General features: G+C 44.3%; 1 protein-coding gene and 1 long non-coding RNA gene across 13 annotated transcripts in view; one reads left to right on the top strand and one right to left on the bottom strand.

The window, feature by feature from the left end:
- PDE4D (phosphodiesterase 4D) overlaps positions 1–27,821 on the top strand; it is a 709,981-nt gene that overhangs the window by 275,012 nt on the left and 407,148 nt on the right. The window contains exon 1 of one of the 12 annotated variants that reach the window (XM_077347182.1): positions 23,206–23,760. The exons of the other annotated variants lie outside the window; for them this stretch is intronic. Coding sequence (XP_077203297.1) covers positions 23,489–23,760 — 272 coding nt within the window. The 5' untranslated portion in view covers positions 23,206–23,488. Of the gene's footprint in view, positions 1–23,205; positions 23,761–27,821 lie in introns of those variants that run through there. 12 annotated transcript variants of the gene reach the window in all.
- Positions 13,547–15,079, bottom strand: LOC143841749 (uncharacterized). Its single transcript, XR_013232781.1, has 2 exons — positions 14,934–15,079; positions 13,547–13,723 (listed from the first exon to the last, which is right to left on the bottom strand). It is a non-coding gene; the product is annotated as an uncharacterized LOC143841749 (long non-coding RNA).

The following is a 27,821-nucleotide window of genomic DNA, read 5'->3' as shown; positions in this document are numbered from 1 at the left end:
ACATACATACATACATACATATATATATATATATATATATATATATACAGAGAGAGAGAGAGAGAGAGAGAGTATTATATAGAGAGTATTATATAGAGAGTATATAGATCAGATTCCCTTTGATCAAAACCAATCATACTATTGTGTGGTAAAGTAAACCTGTATGTGTTTTTTAGATAAACAGTTTCTGATAAAAAGGAAGAACTAAGGTTCATTCTTAGAAAGAATAAAGACACACTTTATCTGTTTCCAATTTTGTCTTGTGTTCTAATTTACTCCTGAGTCCTTGGTATGGAACAGCAACTGACTGCTGACTGAAATAAATGTATGTCTGGCTAAACTATTGCAATATTGTGGCAAAGCTGTCCTCAAGCATGCTGTGGAAAATGTCCAAAGACACAAGAAACGCTTAGTATGGTTCTCAGTACTCTTCCCTTTATACAATATCTCAATTTACTTCAACTGAAACTCTGTGCTCTTTGCTACTTCCCTCATTATGATACTGTTTGTCTGTGGCAAACTCTAGTTTGGGATGTTTGATCATCCCCTCTGTTCAGCAATTTAATTGCAGATTATTATCAGGACTCTCAAAAACCATGGATTTAAAATATTAAACATCTGAATTTACTGGACTGAAAATGTGAATGACATGATCTTCCTCATGCTGTTTTCCTCTCCCTCATCACTTCTGAGTTTTAAAAAAATTAAAATTAATTTCAAAAAGAGGGGCTCCAAGTCTTTCCGGAAGGATGGAAGTTATGTAATATGTCTGTCTGGTCTAGCCTTGCCCCTTCTGTTTGAGCCCATGAGGTCCAGACTGCAAATAGTTGTGTCATGGTATCTCCAGCCTCACATATGTACCCACCAGGAAAAAAATTCTTAAGTTTGAAAAAAAAATCTGTCTGTAGGGTTGTGGGGAAGATATCCAGCAGTGATCATATTTTGCCTTGATGCCTGCCCTTATGAATTGGATCCATGCATTCTTGCAGTTACTGCCTAGAAACTGTAGTTTGATCCTCTCAGTTCTGAGTACGTGCCAGCATGAGGAATGCCCACAATGAGGAATGCCCACATAATGAGGAATGCCCACAGATTGAGAAATGGCAGCTGACTGCCAAGTACATAACACTCTAGCACAGTTGATTTTAGATGGTGCTTGACCTGTCCATGACAACTCTGGGACATGCACGATCCAAGCAGGCTAGTAAAGTGTGTACATATGTGTGGTTAGATCAGGCTATGAGTGGTTAGATCAGGCTTTCTCAACCTGGGGTTTCTTGATAGCCCTGGAAGGGTTTCCTGAAAGGGTGGGAGTTAATTAATTTTTAATATTTTTTAAAATTGTTAAACATTTATTGGGTGATATGACCATATATGGTCATGTTGACCACCACCCCAATGGCAGGCCTAGAGGGGGTGGGAAGGGGAGAGGCCCCAGATGGGCATGTCCACAGGTCTGCTCCCCAACCATATTCTGCACGATTGCACCACTTCTGGGGTTTCTCAAAACCTGAAAAATGCTCCGGAGGTTTCTCAATGGTAAAAAAAGTTGAGAAAGGCTGGGCTAGATGCAACACAAGATGGGCATTGCTGGTTAATGGAATTTAATGGTGAATTACACGATTGGTGAATTTCCCTGCCTCCCTGGTTATATAACAACTTTATTTATTAAGCACCTAAGGAATACTTGCTGTTCAGTAGAAATATATTTGCCCTTGCATAGGGTCTAATGGGCATTTAAGATCTTTTAGTAATTTTTATCCCTCTGCTGCTTTGCTCCTTCTGCCTCTAATTCTACGAGCTTTTAAAATGATTTTTCTTTTCCTTTTAATCAATTCTATTTTACTGTGTTTTGGAATAGATTTTTCTTTTTCTGCAAGCTGTCTTTGAGGACTTTTGATTGAAGGCTTCTCCAGCCATGCTGTGTGCATGAAGGGAAGAGGAATGGAGAGGCGAAGGCACACAAACCCCACAAATAAGCACTGCCAGTGAGCCCTGCCAGTCATGACTGTGTGGAGGTCTGTTACAGTGATACCTAAGCATGGCCTGTGATTTACGCAGGGACCTCCTTGTTCCTGAATCCGTCTTGTTGCTTGCCTTAGCCGGTTCCTGGCTGCAGCGACTCTGTAACGCAGCTGCTGCTGCTAGGGCTCACACCGGGTTCTTCTGATATCCACATCTAGCCACTTGCTTTTCCTCCAGGCAAATTGGGAGTGGGGGAAAAGAGGGAGAGGGATTCTCTCCTGCTGTGTTAAGGAATGTCCTATCCTGGTCTGGGTCTTATTTCAGAATTCTAGCTGCCAGGCCTTATTGCATCTTACACAACTTGCTTCACAGTGACCTATGGATTGAGAACCCCTATCCCCCCCCCCTCCCAATAGATTTGCCAGAAATGGTTTTAAAGTGGACAATTCAATGTTGGTTGCTCTTCCACTTTGGAAGTCTGGCTTTGAGATTTCTTCTGAGCTTTGGAGTGAAGCAAGAGCAATGGGATTGCAGGTGCCGATAGAGTCTAGTATACTGCTTTTGCAGTTAATACTGTTCTTATTCCGTTACCGTGATGAATTTCAGGTCATGTCATGTTTCATCGCGTCAGGAGGATTTACAGTCATCTGGAAAGGCAATGTGAATGACAGCTTCCTCTTAAAATATTTAGAACAGAATGTTGCATTGTATTTCCTACCTGGCTAGAATGTGTACCTGTCTGACACTTTCACAGCAAGGCAGCTTTTAAAGGGGAGGTAAGCTTCCATTTATAGGGAAATCCCATTGATCCCTAATGGGATACTGTGGATAACTGCATCTCTTTCCCTTTTGCCACAGCTTAGATTCTTATCATACCTTTCTCCAAGGATGCATGAATTCCTCAGGGAAGAGATTTCCAAGGCAGCCATGGAGAAAGCCCTTTGTCTGAAACCAACTTGGACCCTTAAAGCAGGACCTCTCCAGATAATCTCAGCACAGGAGTGGGATTGTGGATGGGGAAAGATCCTTGTGGATGTATTTTGGTTGCAGACTACTTAGGGCTGGATGGGAGAGCCTGTGATGATGGAGCATTTCCCACCCTCGGCTTATATGCGAGTCAATATGTTTGCCCAGATTTTGTGGTAAAATTGGGTGCCTCGGTTTATATGCGAGTATATACAGCACTTTTCATTAGTGTGGGTGGGAGTCTCTCCATTCCTCTTGTTACATCAAATGATGTAGTGCCCATTACATCCCATGAGTGTATTTAAATATTAGATCACTGAGGAAAACCCCAAGGCGGGTTGAAACGTGTTTGGTTATTTGGTCATTTATCCATGTGTCAAAATGTTTTGTATTTGTGCAACAGAGCATGATATAGGTTGATGTTTTTAAGTTTTATATGTGCACTTATACCTATTCTGCTGCTGCTCAACCTTTTAGGTCCCTAAGTTGTGCACCCAGGTTGGATTACTTTGTTCCCTCTTTTGTTGTTTCATCTCCTGGGAAAGGGTCATGCAGTGGGTGATGGGCAAGATCTCTGCCTCAGACCCTCGACAGCTGCTGTCCATCAGAGTTGGCGGTGCTGACCCCGTGACACGGTGGGTGACTCAGCGGAAGGCAGCTTTTCATGAGCTGCCAACTACAAACTCTTCAAATGAGGGCAAGAATCAAAAACTAAGACATGAATGGGTAGGAGATTTAGTTACCCTGCCAGCTGCTTTGCAAACTATATAGCTCTTAGGGGGGAAATGCAGTGCATTCTGAAAATTGATGTGACCTTTCCAGATAAAGATTTCCCTTAATTATCTCTCAGTGCTTAACAGGGCAGATCTGATACTGCTGATGTAATAGACATACCTCTTCCTTCTCTTTTTTCTTTTTTTGCATGTTCATATACAAGTCATTAAAACCACATCAAGGAGCGTAACTTTTGTCAGAAAACCCACTGTGCTATGAAGAAACAGACACTTAATCACTGTGGTAGGATTGCTCACTCCCCTCCCCCCTTTTTTTAAAGCAACAGACTTCTTTTGTGCAGATGCATCTTCTGCTGGAGCAGGGTTTGGGGCTTGGCTACTCTGAATAGCATTAACTTTTCAAGCTCTCAAAGCAGGACAATTCCCAGGCTATCTACCAGAGGCAATATCTATTTTTTTCCTGGCAAGAGGTACCAGGGCTTGCATTTGGAATATTTTGCACGCAAAGCCCTGAGAGGGAAAATAGCACGGTATAACCCAATCTCAGAAGTCAAGCAGGGTCGGTACTTGGATGGCAGACCACCTCCAAGGAAAACCCAGCAGAGGAAGGATGTTATGCAGAGGAAGTGCATTTTAGTTGCTTTGAAAGCCCCCTTAGTCAAAAGTCAGCTGTGATTTGACAGGACTGGCATATGTAAGCTCCTTGCCATTTGTCAGCCATTCACCCATGTCCCATCTGCTGACATTCCCTTTGTAGAGAGTACCAAGGTGGTCCTAGAAACAAATTTTGGCTCCTCTGCTCACAGCAGCCTAAGTGATAACTTTGATGGCAGAGTTGAGTCCTGCTTTTCTCAGTGACCTCAGTGATTTGTGTGCAAGCAAGTATTGCAAGCAGAGTTGGAACGTTTTGCCTGATGGCCGGGTCACTGCTGATCATGAATACTTGATTGCTATGCTCCTGGCCATCCCTGCCTTAAAAGTAGCTAAGCCAGTTTGTCTGTGCTGCTTTTGTGCCTGCCCAGTTGGCAGCATTCCTCCTCTTCCGTTGCTCTTCACAGGCAAGGCCTTTCACTCCCCTCCTGTGTATCCCAAAGGTGCATACCTGTCCCTGCTCCTCCAGAGCAATAAGCCAGGCATGTTCATCAGTGCATGGATGAGGAAACTGAGTAGGGTTGCCATGGCTAAGGTCACTTTTATCATCAGGTTTCTAAACTTAGAGGAGTTGCTGCCCTTTAAATGAACACACTAAAGCAGGGGTAGTCAACCTGTGGTCCCCCAGATGTTCATGGACTACAATTCCCATGAGCCCCTGCCAGCGAATGCAGCCACTGCACTAAAGGACTGCTCACAGCACTTAGCCCCTGAATACCTCGGCCAATTTCATGGTCAGTGCACTGGGTGAACATCCAGATGGCTGACCTACTTAAATAACATGATAAAGAGAAGGGGAGCAGGGAAAGTAGCAGCAGTAGAAATTGTGTATGCATAGTCAGGGATTTTTTTTTGGTAATTTGTTTTGTTATTTGCACAATTGAGAGGCTATGAGAGAATATAAACAGTCAGTCTGTCATTAACCTGTGCTGATTGCATGTAATCGGTTATATGGCTATGGGGGATTTTATTGAAATTTGGGACTGAAAGTGATTTGCTGCACAGGAGGATAATGTATGCCTTGATAGTAGGACTACTGAAGAGGAGTAGAGGCCAGAAGTAAGACATTCCACAGGGTAGTTGATGGGGGGGGGGGCACCATGCTGCTTGGGTCCAATACTAGCAGCATCTGTGTTCCAATCAAGGTACATGTGGGTGTCTTTCTTAATATGAGGGTTACTCAAAGATAGGATTTTCTTAGGGGACCTGTGGGTGTCTTGCAGCTACCCTGCTATATAATGTCTGTATGCTAAAAATTAGGGTTGTAATTCAGTTTGGCAATTTGTCTAATCAGTTTAAGTAATCACCTAGGCTTACAGGTGGCATCCATGTATGCAAACACATTTTAAATGGGGAACAGATTTTATCTACCCCAAGAAACTTTCTCGTAGATACTAGGCAATGGAACTCTTAGCGAAAAATCCAAGAAGCAGGCTTATTTTTGCTCAGTTCTTAAGAAGCGAGCCCCCTCTGCTGTTAGTTAGGAGTAATGATTATAATATCACAAAATATTGGATCTTTCCACTCCTTAAATCCTTGGGTAATAGAAAACATGTAATTGCAGAATTGTTTGGCAGTAGTGTGTCATGGTCATCTGAGCAATTATTGAGGGATTTTAGGCTGTCTCTTCTCCTCACTCCTTCTGACATCCAGCATAAGAGAGTTGGTTTATGGTGCTTACTTTGCCCAGTGGATGAAGTCCACAATCCTAGATTCCTCCCCACCTGATCCTCAAAACTGTCACAGAACTAGTCAGAATCAAGCCCAGCTTCAGCCTAAACATTGGTTGTTGGCCTTCAAGCACCCAGAATTATTGGAATATATGTCTTTCATCTGCGTATACACTGAAAATCTCTAAAGTGCCACTATACTTTTATTTCATTGTTCTACTGCAGACCAACACAGCTGTCCTCTGGCACAGCCTTCTCTGGAGTTCTATTTTATATCTTAATATTTTTGCTTATTTACTGATGATTAGTTTGGTGCCATCTTGGGTCCTGGTTCACCCTCCCTTCTGCTGCCCATTGAGCCTTAGCATGGATTTGTTCCTTTTGGGGGGTGGGGCGGAGAGGGGGTTTAACACCAAAATTATGAAATTCTTTCCTAGTGGATGTGCAGAGGGCCCCAAGATTGCATGCCTTTTAGAAGTATAAGGCTCTTCTTTTTGTGGGTGTTTTCCAGTTAACTTCATAAGGAACATATTATTTTGATGTAGAATCATAGAATCATAGAGTTGGAAGGGACCTCATGGGTCATCTAGTCCAACCCCCTGCACTATGCAGGACACTCAGAACCCTATCACTCATCCACTATAACCTGCCACCCCCTTGAACCTTCACAGAACCAGTGATTTTTCTTTTTTTTTTAAGTTGTCGATTAGTCATGGGTCAGGTTCTTCTTCTCCTCTACCCCAGTATGTTGCTGTGAGTGTCCATGGTCTGTGGGAAAGGTGATGTATAAATATTTTACTGCATACATTGGGGAGGTCAATGATAACGTTTTATACTTGGGAGTCAGTTGTAGGCTGAAGGCTAAGAATGAAGGCATTTTGCCTGTTGAATGATGACTGTGTGGATCTGGCTTTGGAGCTTCCGTGAAGCTCACTGTGGAATGATACCTTTGGGCTAGTTGTTTTGTCTCAGGGTTGCTGTGTTTATAACTTGGAAGAGAAGAACATGATTTATCCCCCCCTCCCTGAGCTCTTTGGAGAAAGAGCAGGACAAGTAGTTGGTAGTTAGATGACAACAGCTGTGATCTTTCCTTGTTCCACAGAGGCTGGGGTTCATCCTGTTGTATCCTGACAAAAATCTGCTGAGAGGCTGAGCTGAGAGGTGGTGAGTGCCAGGTTGTAGAACAGGGAATCAGGAGGTGGAAGTTATTTATGAGGGATAGCTTTGGGGTCTAATTATTTAAGCACCATTTACAAGAATGGGAAAATGCTTCCATGTTCACACTTGCCAAAATTCATCTGGTCTTGGAAGCTTCACACTCTTATTGGTTTTGCACAGTGGATTTACTGTACATGTCAGTGGTTTTACTTTCGCATTGCTGAGGGAATTTATGGTATTGGGAGCTGACTGTGGTATCAGAAGGGTACAACTCTTGTTTTGAATTGCACTTCCAATTACCGAACCCACCCCAGGCTTTCTGCTTGATAACATTTAGCAGAACTTTGCCAAGCTCCCTGGTATTCAGTGAGAGATGCTCCCTTAGTGGTAAATACCTGGGCCTTCTATACTCCTCTTTCATTGACGGATGAGGAACAAACCAAGGGTGCACTTGGGCAATGCAGGAGATGCTTTCAGGAGGCTTTTAAACGCTGTTTCAGTACCTTTACAGCTGTCTTATAAATGCTTTCAAAGGGCAAATTATTTTCCTCCTGCTGTGAACTGCACTTGTAGTGCAATTAATGGAGGAACTTTTCAAAACATTTTAGTTTCAAATCATGTTCTTAAAAATAATACCGAACAATCACTAAAAAGCTTTTAGGAATTTCTTGTTCTGCCTTTCCCCCAAAAAAACCATAGGCCATATTTTTCTGTACTTCTTTGGCCATGAGTATTTTCTATGTTTCTTTGGTCATAAATAACAGCTGGCGTTTAGATTCAAATGAGTAGCCGTGTTGGTCCAAAGTAGCACAATAAAATCAGAGTCCAGTAGCATCTTTAAGACCAGCAAAGATTTATTCAAGGTGTGAGCTTTCGAGTGCAAGCCCTCAAAAGCTCACACCTTGAATAAATCTATGTTGGTCTTAAAGGTGCTACTGGACTCTGATTTAACTGGTGTTTAGTTTTTGAAAAGTATTGTTAACTACAGAGGAACTGGAGTTTTCATAAGAATTTTTTGTACCTCTTTAATTTTGTGGCGCAGAGTGGTAAGGCAGCAGACATGTAGTCTGAAAGCTCTGCCCATGAGGCTGGCAGTTTGATCCCAGCAGCCGGCTCAAGGTTGACTCAGCCTTCCATCTTTCCGAGGTCAGTAAAATGAGTACCCAGCTTGCTGGGGGGTAAACGGTAATGACTGGGGAAGGCACTGGCAAACCACCCCGTATTGAGTCTGCCATGAAAACGCTAGAGGGCGTCACCCCAAGGGTCAGACATGACTCGGTGCTTGCACAGGGGATACCTTTACCTTTAATTTTGAGAAAATCCCATTCAGCATTTATTCTTTGGACCAAACTTTATGATACCACATCTCCAAGCCTGCCATGGAGACATGGTGCAGGAACTTTAATTTTCAAAATGTCATGGGGACTCGGTTCTCCTGGGGAAGCTCAGAGCTAAGGAGACAAGGAGATCCTGTTTCATCTCACAACATTTTCAAAACCTGGCATGGCATGGTGGGAGGGGACGGCAGATAGGAGCCCCTCATTTCTTTCTCCAAGGCCATGACCCAGCAGGATTGTGACCCTGTGGTCTTTTCAAATGTATAAAAGCTCTAAAATTGTGTCACATCCCTGTGACAAACCCAGGAATAGGGTTGCCAGCTCTGGGTTGGGAAATAACTGGACAATTTGGGAGTGGAGCCAGGAGTGGGTGGGATGTGGGGTTGGGAGGAACCTCAATGGAGTCCACTCTCCAAAGCAGCCAGTTTTTCCGGGTGAATTGATTTCTGTTGCCTGGAGATGAGCTGTAAAACAGGGGGATCCTCAGATCCCACCTGGGGAGTAGCATCCCTTCTCAGGGATTGTCTAGTTTGCCCTCCCCTCTTGAATTATTACTGTGAAGGAATGACCCAGTATCCATTCAAATGTCTTTTTTTCCCCTTCTTGTCACATTCTTGGTTTGGCCTCTAATAGAAATCAGAATCATGCTACTTCCTTTGCAGGGTGAGTCACGTCTGGCCTTCGGCATTTTTCTCAGCTGTGAAACAAAACACTGCTAGTTTGCTGACCTCTGTTCCCTTTTAGTTGCCTCTATCCGGTTGCTGATCTCTTGACAGCAACAGAACAATGTGTTATTCTATGGAGTAATATCTTCATGCATGTTAAAGAACCTCATGCTCATAACGCAAGCAACGCAACATTTGCCATTACAAAACCATGTGGTGGAGAACAAAGGCCTTTTTCTTCGTGTTCTGGCCTTGAGTAATGACCCCGATGCTAAACTGGAGAACGAACTACATGGGAGGGCAGCCACATTTGTTTCTCTGTATATCTGTAATGCTCTTGTGTGTGCGTGTCGCCTGTCCCTTGTGGTGTCTCCTCTGGGATGGGATATGAGGCAAGCACTGGATTCACATTCAGTCTATTCTTTTCCAGAAGTGGATGGGATTTGGGGCAGGGAGGGACTTCAGTGGAGTATAATGCTATAGAGTCCACCCTCCAAAGCATCCACTTTCTCCGGGGAACTAATCTCTTTAGTCTGGAGATTAGCTGTAATTCCAGGGGATCCCCTGGGGACCGGCACAGGGCCTCAGAAGGTTTAGTGTTTGGGCCTGTTTCTCTAGGACAGGGGTAGTCAACCTGTGGTCCTCCAGATGTTCATGGACTACAATTCCCATGAGCCCCAGCTCATGGGAATTGTAGTCCATGGACATCTGGAGGACCACAGGTTGACTAGCCCTGCTCTAGGACGTTGATCCTTAGCTGTCAGCACGGCAGCTGCCTCCAGTGCATCAGATCATGACGTTGCACATGTACCCTTCCCTGTGCTTTATCTCCGAATCCCTTATTTCCTGTCTCACAGCTTTTCAGAAGAGCAGGCTTTTAGCTGTTTGTCTGGAAAAAAGCCAAGTAACACATTAATGTGCTTCACAGCTGTTTTGTTTAATTACCCTAAAACATATACACAGTGATGGCTGATTTCCAGCTACTGAGGGAAATCCCATTTCGAATACTGGTTGTAACGAATTTTAACATCTGCTGTTACTGTGAATAAATCCTGTTTTTGTTTTTGTTGTTTTTTGTTTTCAAAAATGCAGTTGGAGTGGGAGGTAACATAATACAGGGAAAATATGCTTAAACCTTTTGTATTCATTTAATAGGATGAGATTTATCACTTTTCATTTGAAAATATGATCCATTTGCCAGAGGCTTAATGACAGTATAAGTGTGGAGTTTTAAAAGGTTGGTGTTTGGATGAGGATTACATTTTCTGTTGGGCATATTTTGTTTTACTGCTTTTGTTATTTCTGGAAAGTATTTAGTTTGGCTGTGGAGTGGGAGACCAAACATCTCTCTGCAGGCTTCTCCCATGGGATGGAAGAAGAAATTCTCCCCAAGTGATGTTGTATGAAGCGGGAGAAATTAGGGTCGGACTAGATGAAACATTTGGAAATCCATGAATAACTTTCCCATGGTAAATAGCAACCACAAAGCCCTATTCAGATGAGGACTACGTTGTACCAGGAAGAAATTAACCCTTTTTCCTCCTCCATTTTTCCAGTCTGAGAGCTGCTGTTGGCTCCACTTATGGACAAAGTACATGACTGTGGCTTGCGATTTTCAGAAATCAACCATAAGAGAACTACTCATGGATCATTCATTGCCTTGTTGAATTTGACCTAAATTTCAGAACAAAAGGCCATTCTACTTATTGTTGTTAGGTGCGAAGTCATGTCCGACCCATCGCAAGCCCATGGACAATGATCCTCCAGGCCTTCCTGTCCTATACCATTCCCCAGAGTCCATTTAAGTTTGTACCTACTGCTTCAGTGACTCCATCCAGCCACCTCATTCTCTGCCGTCCCCTTCTTCTTTTGCCCTCAATCGCTCCCAGCATTAGGCTCTTCTCCAGGGAGTCCTTCCTTCTCATGAGGTAGCCGAAGTATTTGAGTTTCATCTTCAGGATCTGGCCTTCTAAGGAGCAGCCATTAAAGAACCACCATGGCAGTTGTGAAGTTATGGCTGGGACCCTGAGAGTCAGACAAAAGAGTTGAGCATGTGTGGAAGGAAAAAGTAAGGAAAAAAGGAGGATACTGTTCAGAAATCTCGCATGTGTGGAAGCTCTGTCGCCAAGTGTGTTCATAGTAGTGATTAAAGTAATGTGTGGAATCCTTGAAATGTGGAAGCCACTTAGATTCTACCCCCTGAGCCCTCTTCCATGTGAAAGCACTTTAAATATTCAAAGAGCTCTCTTTCATGTGAAAGCCCACTCAGTTGTCTCAATTTAGATGTCTCCCCTCAATTGTCTCTCCTCATATTGTTGAGACTCATGATAAAGAACTTAGCTGGCCCACAGAAGACCAGAAAACACTTTCTTTTCTTGAGGTGCATCCATTTTTGAGGCGTTTCCGTTTCTTTGAGATGTTTCCATTGAGGCACTTCTATCTCTTGCTGTCAGGCTATTGACCTCCTTTCTAGAAATGCCCAGAACACAAAGTTCTACTTGGCCAAATCCCAGGCTGATACCAATGTGAGCCAGCTTAGGGCAGTTCCCGAGCAAGGAAAATGATAACTTTCACGTCCTGCTGAATACACCTGAGGTGCAGCATGGTTCAGTTTGTCCCTGTCAAACTTTTCAGACCTTTTCCGTCTGACCTTTCTGATGCCATTTCATGCACTCCTGGGAAAGAAGGCAGTTTGGGATTGAAACAGAAGATTGTTGTGACTCCTCTATTAAGCACAGTTATAAATATTAACCCCCTGCCTCTGCCACGCTTGTTCTTTCGGCTTCTCAGCAGCTGGATGGCTGCTTGCCTGGTGGCATTTTTTTCTGGTACTTTTAATGAGGATAACATATTAAATTAAATTTGGATTACAAGCTTGAAATAAAAGCTACAGCAACTGTATCAAAAGGGCACCTGCAGCTACCAAGAGGGGTCCTGAAGCTCCAAACATGACTCATTCAGAGATGCAGTTTTGAGTCTCACAACCACGGAGTGGCACTTATGCCAAGAAATTAGAAAATGAATAGGTCTAAAGAAAAAGAAGCGTTTTTAAAAGAGATGGGCTAGTCACAGTTCCCTTAGTGCTGTTCTCCCAGAGCAGTTTTGCCAGACCTCTGTCAGACTCACCTCCCTCACAGGGTGTCTGTTGTGGGGAGAGGAAGGGAAGGCGATTGTAAGGCCACTTTGAGATGCCTTTGGGTAGAAAAAAGCAGCATATAAGATCCTGCCAAGACCATGAAGATTTTCATATATAATAGTCAATAGCTTAAACTGAGCCCAGTAACATTTAACATTTTAACTCTGAACATCAGACTGCTGGACATATTACAAACTGCATTTGCCCTATAGTAAAGGAAATGAGTATGTGTGTGGGGTGGGGTGGGGGTGTCTGTCACGGAACACAAGTTCAGAGCATCTTTTGAGTGCCCTAGAAGCAGCCAGATTGTTCTTGGGACACTGGCTATTGTATACAGTTCCTGATTCAGGGAGACCCTTCAGATATTCCTGGCAGCCCATCTCTCTCTCATATAATTTTTATTGCCATATCATTGGGCGTGTTTACATTGGTTTCACGTTGGCCCCCTGAATACAATGCCTTGCTCATGCAGTCGTGTTGGAGGACATTTTCTTTACCCTCTTCATGTGAGATTGGAACACAAGTGGGCTAGATGAAAAATTCCCACTATTCTGGTTGACCACGAGAGGGAGGTCTCCCGCTAGCATTGCCTCAAATCCTTGTCCTTTCGTCATTTGCCAGTTGCTGCAGCCGGCTTTGTGACATGTGGGTCAAGGACAGGTTTGCCTTCATATGCCCGTGGGTGAAATTTCTAGATTGGCATTTACTGTTCTGCATAGACTATGCCAAACAGCAGGGAGAGGATTTTTATGAAGGGATTAGAACTGTAACAGAACGGGGCCTAGAGGGCACCTTTGTCGTGGAACAGGATTGAAGTCAGTAACAGACTGAACTGGAAATAAGGAACAGCCTAGCATCAATTTTGTCTCTGCCTTGATAATAATAGGAGGCTGTAGGGTGGAACTTCATGTTATGCCGGTTGCATGATACTTTTTCCCGAGGGTTTTCTTTTCTAATCCAAAGCAACTGTGGGTGGTGTCGGCAATCTGTGTGGTGCATCCGTTCCCTGTGGGTGTAATGTTCCCTGTGCCACGTGGCCCAAATAGTCAAATCAGCTCAGATTCTAGATACAACACTCAGTACCCATTTGGGAGGTTTAGAAAGGTTAGTCTGTAGCCCTTACAATTGCCGGGATACCTGGGGAAAAGGTGCTCTGCTCTAACAAGTAGTCAAAAAGCTATTTCAGCGTTCTAGTCAGCATGTGGATGACCCTGTGATGAATCCTCCCTTACGTGTACTGGCTAATGGGGAAGGACAAATGTAATTCGTACAACATTCTTTTATAGTGCAGCTTTTGTTAAAGTATTAAATACCAAGTTGTGCAGAATAGATTCAACATGAAGTCTGGGTGTGGACAAGCTCTGCAAGGGTGACAGCTGCTTTGGGTCTGTTTTGAATGAAGCCAATCACAGTTCCTGAAGCCAATCACAGTTGCTTTGTACTAAAAAGAAAGGGAGAAGGGGCTGACAATCATAAGGTGCAGTTCTTTCCTTGGATAGACCCTTGACTCAGGCTTCATCCCCCCCCCCCCGCAATATGGCAATAGATAGATGAAGCTATCCTACTTTACAAGGCTGCTGTAAGGATAGGAAAAGTTCAGTGGCATCTTAAAGAGGAACATTTATTTCAATATGAACTTCTGTAAGCCGCACCTTGCTCCTGCAATGTAGGCAATATTATAATTATTTAGTGCATGGCAGAGTTACGCACAGAAACATATAATAACATAAAATAGGTAGTCAAACAGGTACAGTGTTTATGCAGACTGATTGGGCAATTCCCCTAAATACTAATATCTAAATTTGCAGTCCACTCAGTTGCAGCTGGGGAGAGCCCAAAGAGTTTGGTCACGTCTCCCTGGAAAGTACAACACTCACATTCCTAGGACACATAGAAAACACCTTGGTGGGCTGCACCACAACTGCATTGGGGACCTGGTATTTTCTCTTATTTAAACAACAGGTCTGCACAGCAAGTGAAGGTGACTGGAATGCTTGAAGATGCCACATAAATGCCAAGTGTATTTGATCTGGCTTAATGAGCACACTGCAGGTATTTAAATGGGGGACAGACTTGAATTCTGATGATCATTTAAAAGCTTTATGACCAACAGATCCGTAGCCTGCCCTTCCTTTGCGGTAGCACATCTGCCTGGGACGCTTACTTATTTGTTGTCTCATTTCTTTGTGTATTGATGGCCTATCCAAATCCCAGGGCGCCAGGCTGACTCATAGGATGACACAAATATGAAAGCACACAGTACAGCAAGAAGCTGAATGTTCCTGCACTAGCAAGCTGGCACGTTTGGGTTGCAGGGTCCTATCCTAAAGGGCTAAGGAAATGTAAAAGGCTGAAAAATAGGTTTTTAAAATAAATAAAGCATGGATGAGTACAAGAACCTGAAAGCTTCTTTGGCATTGCATTTATGCTTTGTTGAAGGTTTGTGCTGCTTTTATGTATATTTATTTTTTAATTTATTTTGATACCACTGGGCTCAAATGTCTCACAGTGGTTTACAGAATTCATAAGAACAATAAAATCCCATAAAAACCCATTAAAATGTAATTAAAACATAATATCAAGATGGCGGATAATAAATATATAACCCACTCTCCTCCCCCCCCATCCAGCAAAGGTCTATTACTCTCTACCTGGGAGCGAGGGACTTAGTTGGTTTCAGCTGGAGATCCATAGCTGACAGCACCGGGAGCCGGTTTCAGCTGGAGATCCATAGCTGACAGCACCAGGAGCCGCCCTGGCCTCAACCATATTCCTGACGCATGTTCATGCAGTCGAGTTCATGCAGTCGACCTAGTTGCTCGGTCCTCAATTGTGATTCGCTAGAATGTTGCAAGCAGCCAATCGGCAGAGGGTGTTTAGTAGCCAGTCATAAGGGCGCGTTAACAACCCATACTGTGTCTAAGGGGGTGTGGCCTGAAGCGTTTGGCTATGCATATGAAACCTGTGTGTTCTCCGGGTTGCACTTCAGTTCACTTTTCCTGCTTGTTGATGAGGAACATCTACTGGCGCGGTCCCTATAACAGAAATGACAACAGATGTGATGTCCATTATCCTGCCTTAGGGAGCGCCCCAGTGGATGGCTTGCAGCAGCGGCAGTGGCACTGGAGCAGCAAGGTCTAGCACTGTGGCATGCTTGTTGCTCTGGCACGAGTGCTGCTGCCAGTCTTTTGAGGCTGCTCCTGTCCTCCAAGGAGCAGGAATGGCTTCGGAACGCACTTGCCATAGAAATGACGTGCCTCAGTGCTGGAGCTCGCAGCTCTTGCACCACAGCTGCCAGACTTCCAAAGCTGCTCCCACTCTCCGGAAAGCAGGGGCAGCCTAGGAAGACTGGGGGAGGGCAGCAGTGGCAAACGGGCCTCCATGCTGAGCCTTGCTGCGCTGCTGGAACCACCTCTGCCAGGCTTCCAAGGCTGCTCCTGCTCTCCGGAGAGCAGGAACAGCCTTGGCAGACTGGTGGCAATAGCAAGTGGACCTCAGTGTGGACGCCAGTCTCAGAGTCTGGGCCAGCTGCAGCACAGGTAAATAGGGGAAGGTAGTGGGGGGTGGGGGTAGGCAGGGGACAAGGATTCTCTCCCCTTATGTAGACGTTCCACACAAGGGGTGAGAATCCTTATCAGTAGATTTTGAAGAAAAGTTATTTCCATGTTAGAGCTGACATTTCTGGGTTCTGACTGAACCCACAGAGCGAATAGTACTGAAATTATTTTTTCCAGCCTTGGTATTGCACTGCTTATAACCTTGTAGCTCTGGGTAACTGGTTCTTTTTTTTTTTTTTAAGGCTGTAGTTATACCAATGTCTTTATTGTGGGAAAGCATGAACTTATAATGTTTGGTATGACAGGCATGGTGAAGTAGAAGCATTGCTTGAGGTTTCTTATCTTTGATCTCTCAGTAATGGCACTAAAAATATTTTCAGTTCTGGGCTGCAGTATCAAAGGCTGGAAGGAACAGCATCAAGTGCTTCCTGAGCTGAAGGGAACAGGGCACCCTGGGTATGCGGCCTTTAAATTCCTATCAGAATGTTTGTGGCTGGCGAGGAATGCCTTTGGTTTGATTAGTCAGAGGGCGGAGTATGGGGTTGCATGTCTGAATGCGCCCAGCCCTGTCTAAACCTCTCTGTATTTGCAAAGTTATTGTATCAGGCTGGCCTTCTCTGATTGGCTAGCTTTGCAAACGTTGGATTGCGTCTAATTAATGGAGTTTCCCACCAGTACTTGGAAACTTTTAATATGATGTATGCTGGTGACATAAATTGAATTTTGAATATTGGTTTTCTATCTGTTGTCCTCAGAGTGGGCTAGTGGCTGCACTTAGCAAAGTATATAGAGCAGCCTTTTTCAAGCGTTTAACTGTATAGGCACACCTGAAAAAAATGTCAAGCTTCCAGGCATACTGGAATTTTTCAGGCTTCGAGACTCGCCCCTCTGCCACCTCCCAAATCTTGGAGCTTACCAGGATTGTGGATCAGCTGGGGCCCCTCCTCTTCATATCCCCTGCAGGCCCATCATTGGCCACTTTAGGAGGGGATGGGTTGACCTTCCTTTACAGTTTCAGATGTCTTGCACAGACCGATATAGACAGGCTGCTAGCTTCAGAAAGGCTGACTACTTGTCTTCTAGATCCTTGCCCCTCATGGTTCCTAGAACCGAGCAGCAAGAGGGTAGGAGGACTGTTCTGGGAGATTATACATCTGTCCCTGCCTCCAGTGATATTCCTAGACGATCTGAAAGAGGCAGTGGTTTGTCCCTTGCTGGAGAAACCATCATTGGATCCACAGGACCCATCCAGTTACCGCCCCATTTCACATTTGCGTTTCTGGGAAAGTGATTGAAAGGGCTGCTGCCAGCCAACTTCTAGCATTCTTGGATGAAACATTGGCTGCGGATCCATTCCAGTCGAGCTTCTGCCCTGGCCATGGCATGGAGATGGCTCTGATTGTTCTGATGGATGGTCTTGGGAGACAGCTGGACTGAGGTAGGTCAGCACTGCTAGTGTTACTCGATCTCACTGCAGCATTTGATGTGGTAGACCGCAAGCTTCTTGCTCACCATTTTGTCGATCTGAGGAACTGCCCTTCAGTGGCGGACCTTTTTCTCCATGGTCCAGGACAAGGGTTGCTATCAGGGAGAATCAGTCACACTTGCCAACTTGCCTGTGCCCCACAGGGGGCAGTTCTCTCCCCAACATTATTTAACATCTTTATGCCTGACTAGCCTGGTGCTTTGGGCTTGGATACACCTATATGTGGATGACACCCAGCTCTATCTCCTGATGGATAGTCTGTTGGACACCCCTCCAAGCTCATTGGTTCAGTTCTTGGAGGCAGTGATAGTGTGGCTCAAAAAAAGCAGCCTGTAACTGAACCTTGTAAAGATGGAGGTCCTATGGCTGAAGAAGAGAGGGCCAGACCAGAAAGTGTACATTCCCAGGCTGGAGGGAGTACAACTTATCGCTGCACAAATGGGAAGAAACCTGGGAGTGATTTTTGATGCCTCTTTAACAATGGAGAATCAAGTCACAAAGGTAGCATAACTGGCATTTTTGCACACAAAGCTTCTAGCACCCTATCTGGCCCCAGAGCACCTAGCCATAGGGATCCATACCAAGGTCACCTCCATGCTTGATTACTGCTCCATGTGGGCCTTTCCTTGACCCTACTCCTGAAACTAGAGTGGGTACTTCTGTAGTCCAGAATGTGGCTATCCAGGTTCTCACACAAACACCATGGATAACTACAGCAGTTGAATTTTGGATCCGGTTCACGGTTCTGGTATTCATCTTTAAGGTCCGGGCTCTCTGAATCTAAGGGACTGCCCTTCTGAGTATGTGCCAGAGAGCACTGTGGTCAGCTAACACCAACTGACTGGGGGTCCCTTCTCGGCCCTGGCTCCCACCTGGTGGAATAAGCTCCCAGAAGAGATTAGGGCCCTGACAGAATTTTCTAAGTTCCTCAGGGCCTGCAAGATGGAGCTCTTCCAGGCTTATGGTTGAGACCAATGGAAAGTACATACAACAGCAGTCCATCTAGTCAAGCATCCTGTCCCACACAATAGCTACAAGATGTGATAGGCCACGGTTGGACTTTCTGTGCATGAGAAGAGAGGAGAAGAAGAGTTGGGTTTTTATACTGTGCTTTTCACTATTTGAAGGAGTTTCAAAGCAGCTAACAATTGTCTTCCCTTCCTCTTCCCATAGATACCCTGTGAGTTATGCGAGGTTGAGAGATTTCTGACAGAACTGCTTTTTGAGAACAGCTCTAACAAGACTCTGGCTGGCTCAAGGTCACCCAGCTGGCTGCATGTGAAGGAGTAGGGAATCAAACCAGGTCTTCCAGATTAGAGGCCGCCACTCTTAACCACTACACCAAGCTGGCTCATTCACATGCAGCCAACATAGGTGGGAAAGGGATCTCTGCAAACAGAGGGGAGGGGGAACACTCCACAAGCCTGGAAACTTCTTTAAAACCTTGGAAGCTGTTCTCCACACCTGACCAGCAATCATGGCACCTGAAGAGGCTGGCTTGTGGTGACTTCTTGAGCCCTGCTTGACTTTATAGGAAGGGAGCAGTAATTTGCCACTTTTTCTTTATGCTCCTAGAAGGGGGGGGGGGAACTACGCAAAGCAATGAATGAATAATATTTTCATTGCCTGGCATGTTTGGCTAGTAAAGGGTATCCAGCAGCAGGATAAGAAAGCTGCCTACGCAAATGACATTGCGAGGATTTTTTTCAGTGCCTAAGGTAAACATTCTTTGTTTAAATTGCTGTGTGCTCATTGTGCAATGGTAGAACTACTTGAAATTCAAGTTAAACCTTTACTTCCTCTTAGGGTGGACACAGGGTAAACCATTTGTCAGGCAGAAACGTGTTTGTTTCATGACCGTCCAAGTGAATTTTGTTTCAGAGCGTTCATTGTGTATTAGGGAAACATTCAGCATAGACACAGCTAAGCCCAAGTAAGCCTGTTGTAACAGGACTCTTCAGTTCCCCCGTCTTCAGATGCTAGTGATGAATAGGGTTAAGGCCCTGAAATGCTAAAGGCATGCAACCCCGCAAATACAGCAGAAACTGGAAATGTAAATAATGAAATACGAGCACCTTAAAAGACTGTCTTGAATCACTGTCAGATTTTTAAACAAAAGATACTAAGAATAGTTTTTTTTTTTTAATAAATGTGAAGAATTTGTTTATTCTCTCTTGGTTTTGTAATGACAAGTAGATTAAGGGCTGATGAAGCAGCATGAAGACAAGGCTGGACAAAAGTGCATCTTTCAGGGTTCAGAATGTTTGTAAACCACATATATTTCAATGTATACAAGAACTTCCCAGTTTATGATGATAATTTTATTGCTGAACTTGAAGCAAACTTAGCGTGTTACTAATGCCCAATTATTTTTTAATGCAGATACGCTTTCATTATGCCCTTGTGGCCCCATATAAATTATATAAAAGGCTTCTAGTTCAAGAAATAGCTGGAGCTCAGTGGTAGAGCACATGTTTTGCATACAAGCTCCCTTTTCAGTCTGCTGTTAAAGGCTGGACCTGCCAGGAAGAGCCTTTATTTGCCTGAAACACTGGAGAGCCTTTGCAAGTCAGATATATACAACAATAGATAACTAGATGGACCAGTGGTCTAACTCAAGCCCATTCTACACCTGTTAGATAATGCACTTTCAATGTGCTCTTGCAGCTGGATTTTCCTGTGTGAAAATTATGCAACATGAGTGGAATGGGCCCTGGTTTCAGGCTGCTTCCTGCCTGCATGGTACATATTTGACAGTGGGTGGCACCTTCAACACATGTTCTCTTTTGATAGATGACAGTGGTAATACTTGTGATTATGCCCGTCATTTAGAGTTGCCAGCTCTAGGTTGGGAAATACTTGGAGATTTTGTGGGAGGAGCTGGGAGTGGGTGGGATTTGGGGCAGGAAGGGACTTCAGTGGAGTATAATGCAGCCATTTTCTTCAGGGGAACTGATCTCTGTAGTCTGGAGATGAGCTGCAATTCCAGGGGATCCCCAGGTCCCACCTGGGGATTGGCATCCCTACAGTCATTATTTCCACCAAACCAAACAGCTTCACAATTTCATATGTGCCTATTAAAGCAGTGGACTGAAAGTAAAGGGGCTTCAAGCAGTAAGGCAGTATATTTGCCTGTGTAGTAGTCCAGGGGGTGGGGTGGGGTGGGGTTAGCTTGTCTGTAGCTGTGTCTCTTCCTATAGCAAATCCCTGCCTGAACAGCAATCTTGCCCTATGTGTGTGCAGTACAGATAGCATCTTAGGATAATGGCTGTGACCACAGTGTTGGTAAAGGCCACTAATTTAGATGACGTACAAGATAATTAGACAAATTCATGGAGCACAGCTCTAAAGGCCACTGAATAATGACTGCTGGAAGGGAGACAATGGCAGAATGTTCTGACAGCATCTCTAAGAGAACTGTGACTAGCCCAATATCACGCAGCCAGCTACAGGTGAAGGAGCGGGTAATCAAACCCGGTTCTCCTGAGTAGATTCCACCGCTCTTTAACCACTACACCAAGCTACATATTTTAAGTACTTTTGTTTTCAACTGGAATTATTGACAAACATTACTCTTTTCAGCTAGATGGTCTACAATAGAAGAGCTAGATTTGAGTTCAGTAGCACCTTACAGTGACATTTCTCAGCTTTTTTATCATTGAGAACCCCCTGAAACATTCTTCAGGCTTATAGAAACCCCAGAAGTGGTGCAATGGTGCAGAATGTGGGTTGGTAAGAATAGCTGTGGACATGCCCACCCAGAGCCCTTCCCCTTTTCACCCTCTCCAGGTCCATCATGGGCCATTGGGGGTGTTGGGTCGACATGGCCCTCTATGGTCATGTCATCTGATAAATGTTTAACAAATTTTAAAATATATATTTTAAAATTAATTAACTCCCACCCAGTCAGGAAACCTTTCCAGGGCTCTAAAAAACAAACAAACCATGGCTTAATGAAACCCTTGTTGAGAAAGCCTGCCTTGGAGATTTAAAAAATCAACTAACAAGGATTCTCGCCCCTTATGTGAAACATCCACATGAGGGGCGAGAATCCTTGCTCCCTGCCCCCTCCCTCCTCCCTCCACCCCCTCCTTACCTGCTGGCATGTCTGTTGGCAGGGGTGGGGCCAGCCCAGGGCAACACAGCGCTGTGTGTCACTGGGCTGGCCCCGCCCTCGCTGGTCTCCAGAGAGCAGGAGTGGCCTTGGAGGCGGCCTCAGCCCAGCTACGCACAGTGCTGTGTGTAACTGTGCTGGCCCCGCCCCACCAGTGTCCCAAGGCTCCCCCTGCTCTCTACTGACGTGGTCCCTGGGGGTGGAACTACGGATATCATGTCCGTAGACTTCTGTTGGAGGGACCACACCAGTAGATGCTCCACATCAAGATTTTGGAGTTATGAGGAAGGTTTGACTCTTGAAAACTTATATCCTGAGAGTCTTGTTGGTCTCTCAGGTGCTATCGAACTTAACTCTTCCTGAATGGAAATCAGTTGTCTATAAAAAATATTTCTATTTTGATCCATTTTGGTCTGCAGTGACAAACTTTTTAAACCACTGAACAACTGTTGCTACTAATAATAATGAATATACAATAGTAATAAATTAGGAGTCTTCATTGGTTAAAACATGACATTTATTCAGTTTGTCCGAATGTCCCCTTCCTTATTATTCATCCATCTCTTCATTTCTACATAGCTCTTAAACATTACCTTTACATCCTCTGTTGACTTGTTGTCATACGTACTGAAAACTTACGAATAAGAACCATGAGCTCAACATGCTTTGCCTTTCTGCACATTGCGCCCGAGTTGGAGAACATTTATGTTTATAAAGGCTTTTTCCTTTCCATTGTAGCTAAGCAGCGCTGGGTGTAGTTCTGAGGGGGGGGGGAATCATTTGGGTTATTTGAAAGACAATAAATTAGTCTGCAAGAGAAATGCAGTTCTGTGTAATCTTTCGAGGCAGCCATGAATCCCTTGTTCAGAATGAGATTTAATATTCGGAAAGAGCAGGAGTCATGGTGCTTACATTAACTTAATTACTCTGAGCCATTTTAAAACAATAATTGTAACATTTAAGAAATAGTTAATGCTTACAGGAAGCTACCGGCTTGGGAATTAGCACGATCTAATTAGACGGTTGTACTCAGCATCTTGGCTTTTAAGTTGGTTTGTGCACAGCGGCAATTAGATATCCTGATTTGTTTTGTATTGCTCATGGGGCCAGCCTAAGATATTTTGGTGGCTGAGGTGGAAATTCTGTTCTGCATTTGTGTACTTCCCTCCCCCTCCCCAAAATATTGGTAGGAATTGCACGTGAGCAAGGTTTATCTGTCCCCTAAATTCCAGCTGCTAGGTGGCCATTTGCCTCGCAGCAAGGTCACTTTGGGCTTCTGAGGAGAAGCTTGAGGAGAAAATATGGTTCCTTTCTGTCAGCAAGATCAGTAATCCTGGCGTGGCAAGTTGGGGAAAAGAAAAGAAAAAAACAGTGCTGTTGGGCCGGTGTCTGGATTTTTACGTTCCTCTGACAAGCGCTGACTTGCTGACACAATAATGTATGACAGGGCAGAGGTTGGAGGGGAATGGAGAAACAAACGGGAACCAAAATAAGAGAAGCATTAGCAGCTCACGTCCTGCATTTCCATTCCCTCCCTTCAGCCAGATAAATATCAGAAGAATAGCCAAACAAAATGAACAGGCGGACTGTTTAAGACCTCCTCCTTCCTGGCACTTTGTGTGTGTGTGTGTGTGTGTGCATAATCAGAAGTCACTCTGGCAGCTGCAGCGCATTAGTTCCAATACTTTGACAGGCAGCCTGATTGCTCAGGCACAGAAGCTCTTGGGAAGCACACCGTTCCTTCCCTCCACCCGCGCTCACGATGTAGAGTCAGCCGGAGTGCCTGGTCTTTGGCTAGAAGAGGAGTGGCAATGCCTAACAAGCTCGCTGGAAGAGTTCACTTCATCCCCCCCCCCCCTTCTGCTGTTCATTATCCATACACTCTGAGGGGAGGGAAAACCATGCGGAAAGCAGAACAGGCTGAATCAGAATCGAAGCTCCGCACACGGGCTCAGGACTGATCATCAAAAGAATTTGTAAGAACTGCAAAAGGAAATAGCCATCTTGCATTATTGAGACTTTCCTATTCATGTAAGTTGCTTTGGGAACATGGCTCAGCAAACAACAAGCCCAGACACTCTGACTGTACCTGATGTGGATAATCCGCACTGTCAGAATCCGTGGCTGAACGAGGACCTTGTGAAGACGCTGCGGGAGAACCTGTTGCAGCACGAAAAGCTGAAGACGTCCAGGAAGTCTTCTTCCATCTCTCCAAAGCTGTCCCCGGTCATTTCTCCCAGGAATTCTCCAAGGCTTTTGCGCAGGATGCTTTTGAGCAGCAACATACCGAAACAGCGGCGCTTCACTGTGGCACACACCTGGTAAGAATGGTATCCTTGCCCACCCCCGCCCCTCTTTTCTTAACTTGCCCTGGCATTTTTAAAAAATGTATTTTCCATGCCAAATTCCAAAGAATTCAACTAAACTTTCAGACGATAGGGAGAAGAGAAACAGTAAACATGTACGAAGGGATCCAGTTCCTCTCGTACCGTTTCTCTTTTTTAAAAAAGAGCCCTGTGGTATCAAAATAAACTGCGTTCCAGATTTAAAAAAAAAAGAAAAAAGGGAAGTGCTGTCAAAACCATTTCATTTCTGATTTATTCTAAAGGTTGCTTTCCCCTCCTTCCTCCTTCTTTCTGGCCACTGTAAGTGAGGAGCATGAAAAGAATATGTTTATAAGACTTACTGCTAATGTTAGAATGCTCTTGCACTGTTTGTGGGAGAGCAATGACTCAACTTATTAAATCTTGAGGTATACTCCTGTATGAAAGGTAAATAGAAGGAGAGATGGCAAGCTCACAGTGAGCCTCTAGGTCCATGGATACAAATCATGACTACAGGAAGGGGGAATGGAATACTTTATTATATCTATATATATCTTCCTTTATTATTATTATATATATATATACAGTAAAGTCGATCCATTCCCCTTTATATATAAAATTATACATCTCATGCAGTGGCAGTAGGTCCTGTTTGCATGTGTCTTCTGTTTCATTGAAATCTGTTACTTAGGTATTTCTCTGACTTTTGTTTTGATGGTTTCGACATCTGTTTGATGTGCTCTGCTGTTTTAAAAATTTGGCCGGCTTTTTATTCACATGTTTTCTCTTTGGGAAAAAATAGCAACGTGATCCTGGGAAGGATGGTGTAATGGAAAGGGAAGAGGAATCTTGCAGTTCGTGTTGATTTCATTTGTTTCAGTTTGTTGAAGAGGCATAGATGTATCCTAGTTTGCGTTTGTGTGTCTGTGTGTCACTGGATGCTTTATTTATTTTATATATTTATTTATTGCTTGCTTGTCAGCTAAAAAGTCTCTCAGCAACAACGTACATTTATCCCGTTTATTAACATTGATGGGCTTTAGTAGGCTCTTGTGGAATGCTAGTTGCCTAGGGACTGGAGATAAAGAGAAAGATATTGGCTTCTGCCACTGGCCAGTGGTCCAAAGGATGTTAAGGAGTGGGATTTTAGGCTGGCATATCTAAAAGGAATATCTCTCCTCATACATACCCATGTGGCAAGTATAGTTTTTGGATCGCCACAACACTGGCTGTTCCCCAGCTTAAAGTAACCCACCTGGCATTTACCAAAAGGGTAGTACTTTCTACCATTTTGAATAGGTACCCTGCGGGCACCATTGTTAAGAGGCATTTCAAGGCCTTTTTTATTATTATTATTATTTTTCTCAAGGATGTGAGCTAAAGGTAATTTGGGATAGGCGTGGCTACTTGGGATCTTACTTGGTCAGTTTTGAAATGTGGAAGTCACGATGAGCCACAAAGGACAGGCAGGAGAGAAATCTATATTTAAATAGCAATAAATAAAATTCTAACTTCCTGTTTGTAATGCCTCGCCCCAAGAATCATTTGCTTTAAAGGTGGGATGTAAAACTCTCAATATTAAATAGGGAAGGCATATCATCCTAGCTCCTCAGGAAAGTTGGAGATTTTAAAGAACCACCAGCATCCTTGTTAGCAGGTGGGATATGTTTGTGTGTGATATTATGCAGTACCTAGGACATGCACACAATACACACATCAAAATGCCTAGAATGTGAGCAGAAGTGAGCATGCTGACGGTGCTCCTGCTCACAGCTAAGCACAGCCGGCCCCATTCTCACTCATCCGCGTTCTTCTGAATGCGAGCAGAGTTCCTATGCCTACAAGTTTGTTGAACGTATACATATGAAACTTCCTTGTACTGAGGTAGAGCATTGGTCTATCAAGGCCCACATTGTCTTCTCCAACAGGCAGCAGTTCTCCAGTGTTTCAGGCAGAAATCTTTCATGTCACCTGTTACCCGACACTTGACAGCAAGTACCGGAGATTGAGCCTGGGACCTCTGCAAGCCAAGCAGATGCTCTGTCATGGAGATGTGGCCCGTCAAAGGCAAGGATGAGGTGAAGAAGAAGAAGAGTTGGTTCTTATATGCCACTTTTCCCTACCCGAAGGAGGCTCAAAGCGGCTTACAGTCACCTTCCCATTCCTCTCCCCACAACAGACACCCTGTGGGGTGGGTGAGGCTGAGAGAGCCCTGATATCACTGCCCGGTCAGAACAGTTTTATCAGTGCCGTGGTGAGCCCAAGGTCACCCAGCTGGTTGCATGTGTGGGAGTGCAGAATCGAACCTGGCATGCCAGATTAGAAGTCTGCACTCCTAACCACTACACCAAACTGAGCACACTTAGTCACAAGCAGGAGATGGTACCAGCTTGCTCATTTCCACTTGCCCTCTACATCCATTGGTTTGTTCTTCAATATGTATATAGGGGCTGCTGTGTGTCCAGAACGTCTGGAAAAGAACTGTAGATGGTAAGGCACAAGGCTGTTTAAATAAAACAAGCATACCACAGCATAGTGCCTGGGAAGGAGAGTAAAGTGTATTAGAGGAAATTGCTATAAAACCAGTAGGAATGGAGCACTGGAGAAAATGTGCGTCGGAGGGGCTGTGTCTCAGTGGTAGGACATCTGCTTGGCATGCTGAAGGACCCAAGTTCAATCCCTAGCATCTTCTGCTAAGGGACCAGGCCATAGGTGATAAAGACCTGAGTTACTGGAGCCCCGTTTCCAGCACTGACCTCCATGGTCCAGGGGTCTAATTCAGTATAAGGCAGAGGCATATGTTCTTCGGAGGATTCAAAGGCTCATCAAGGAATGGCTTTTCCAAATCCATTGTCATCACTGCTGGAACATGGAATACTGTCTATGGACCAGTTTCTCTTCTCCTGACTCTGTTGTCCTTCCTTAACTGAGAGTCAACTGTCAAACAATTCCATACTTCAAGTAATTTACCCTGCATCAGGGTATTTTGGGGGGGGGAGGGAATCTTCCTTGTAAAATAAGGATTCCCCCCCAGGATACCCCCCCCCCCAAATCTTCTGGTGGCTTGTTTCCACTGGGTCCTTGTTAGGCATGGACTCATCCATTCAATATTAGGAAAAATGATCCTACTGCCTTTGTGCAGAAGAATTTATGTCATTGTCCTGAATATCTGGAACAAATGTCTTCCCATATTAAGAAGATATGTATGTGTCGGAATAGATGGACTGAGATTCAGGAATTAGTTCCCCTCCCTTGAGAACTCCTAATTAGTGTAAATATATTAATCAATTTCTGATGGCTGAATAATATGTTCTGACCACAATGCCTTTGTGCTATGCTTCTCATTTTTGCAGTGCATCTTCTTTGATTTCTTCTAAGACTATCTTTTTCTGTTTGGGGATTTTTTTGTTCCATATAAAGTTGACAGACAGCTGTACAACTGAACACAACAATTACTTGGACATGTTATGCAAAAATAAGGACTCTACCCAGAGAGACTATTCAGGGAGATAAATGGAATTGCTTCTTTTTAAACAGGAGCTTCCTGTTTATGAGGCACTCTTACAGCTGAATGGATTGCCTCCGGTTCCAAAAAATGTTGAATGCCTTGCTGATGAGGCTCAGATTATGTATGGTAATCCTTTGTTGTGTCTTTTTATCTTTAATAAAGATAGCACTTCTATATCAATCACACTGGGGGTATCTGCCTCAAATCATACTGCTGGCACAAGGTCTGTGGAAATGAATGAGAATTGTATAATAGAGTGATGAGGACGTACGGTGCCCAGCTGGATCAGGCCAGTGGTCCATCTAGTCCACCCTCCTGTTTCACACAGTGACCAACCAGGTTGGCCTTGGAGGGGAGAGATGCTAAGGCCTTCCCCTGAGTTCCCTGCTAGTCTTAAATTCAGCAGTTCATTGCCTCTGGCTGTGGAGCTTTGTTTTGATCCCCATGGGTAGCTGCTAATGGACCTATCTTCCATCATCAATCTCTCAAATTCGCATTTTAAAGCCAACTGTATTCCTAGTCCTACATCCACTGGTAGTGATTCCCAGAA

The sequence above is a fragment of the Paroedura picta genome, chromosome 7 (assembly GCF_049243985.1).
Source record: "Paroedura picta isolate Pp20150507F chromosome 7, Ppicta_v3.0, whole genome shotgun sequence".
In the NCBI taxonomy this organism is placed as follows: domain Eukaryota; kingdom Metazoa; phylum Chordata; class Lepidosauria; order Squamata; family Gekkonidae; genus Paroedura; species Paroedura picta.
The sequence above is the reverse complement of the archived record's forward strand: the minus strand, read 5'-3'. Positions and strand labels throughout refer to the sequence as shown.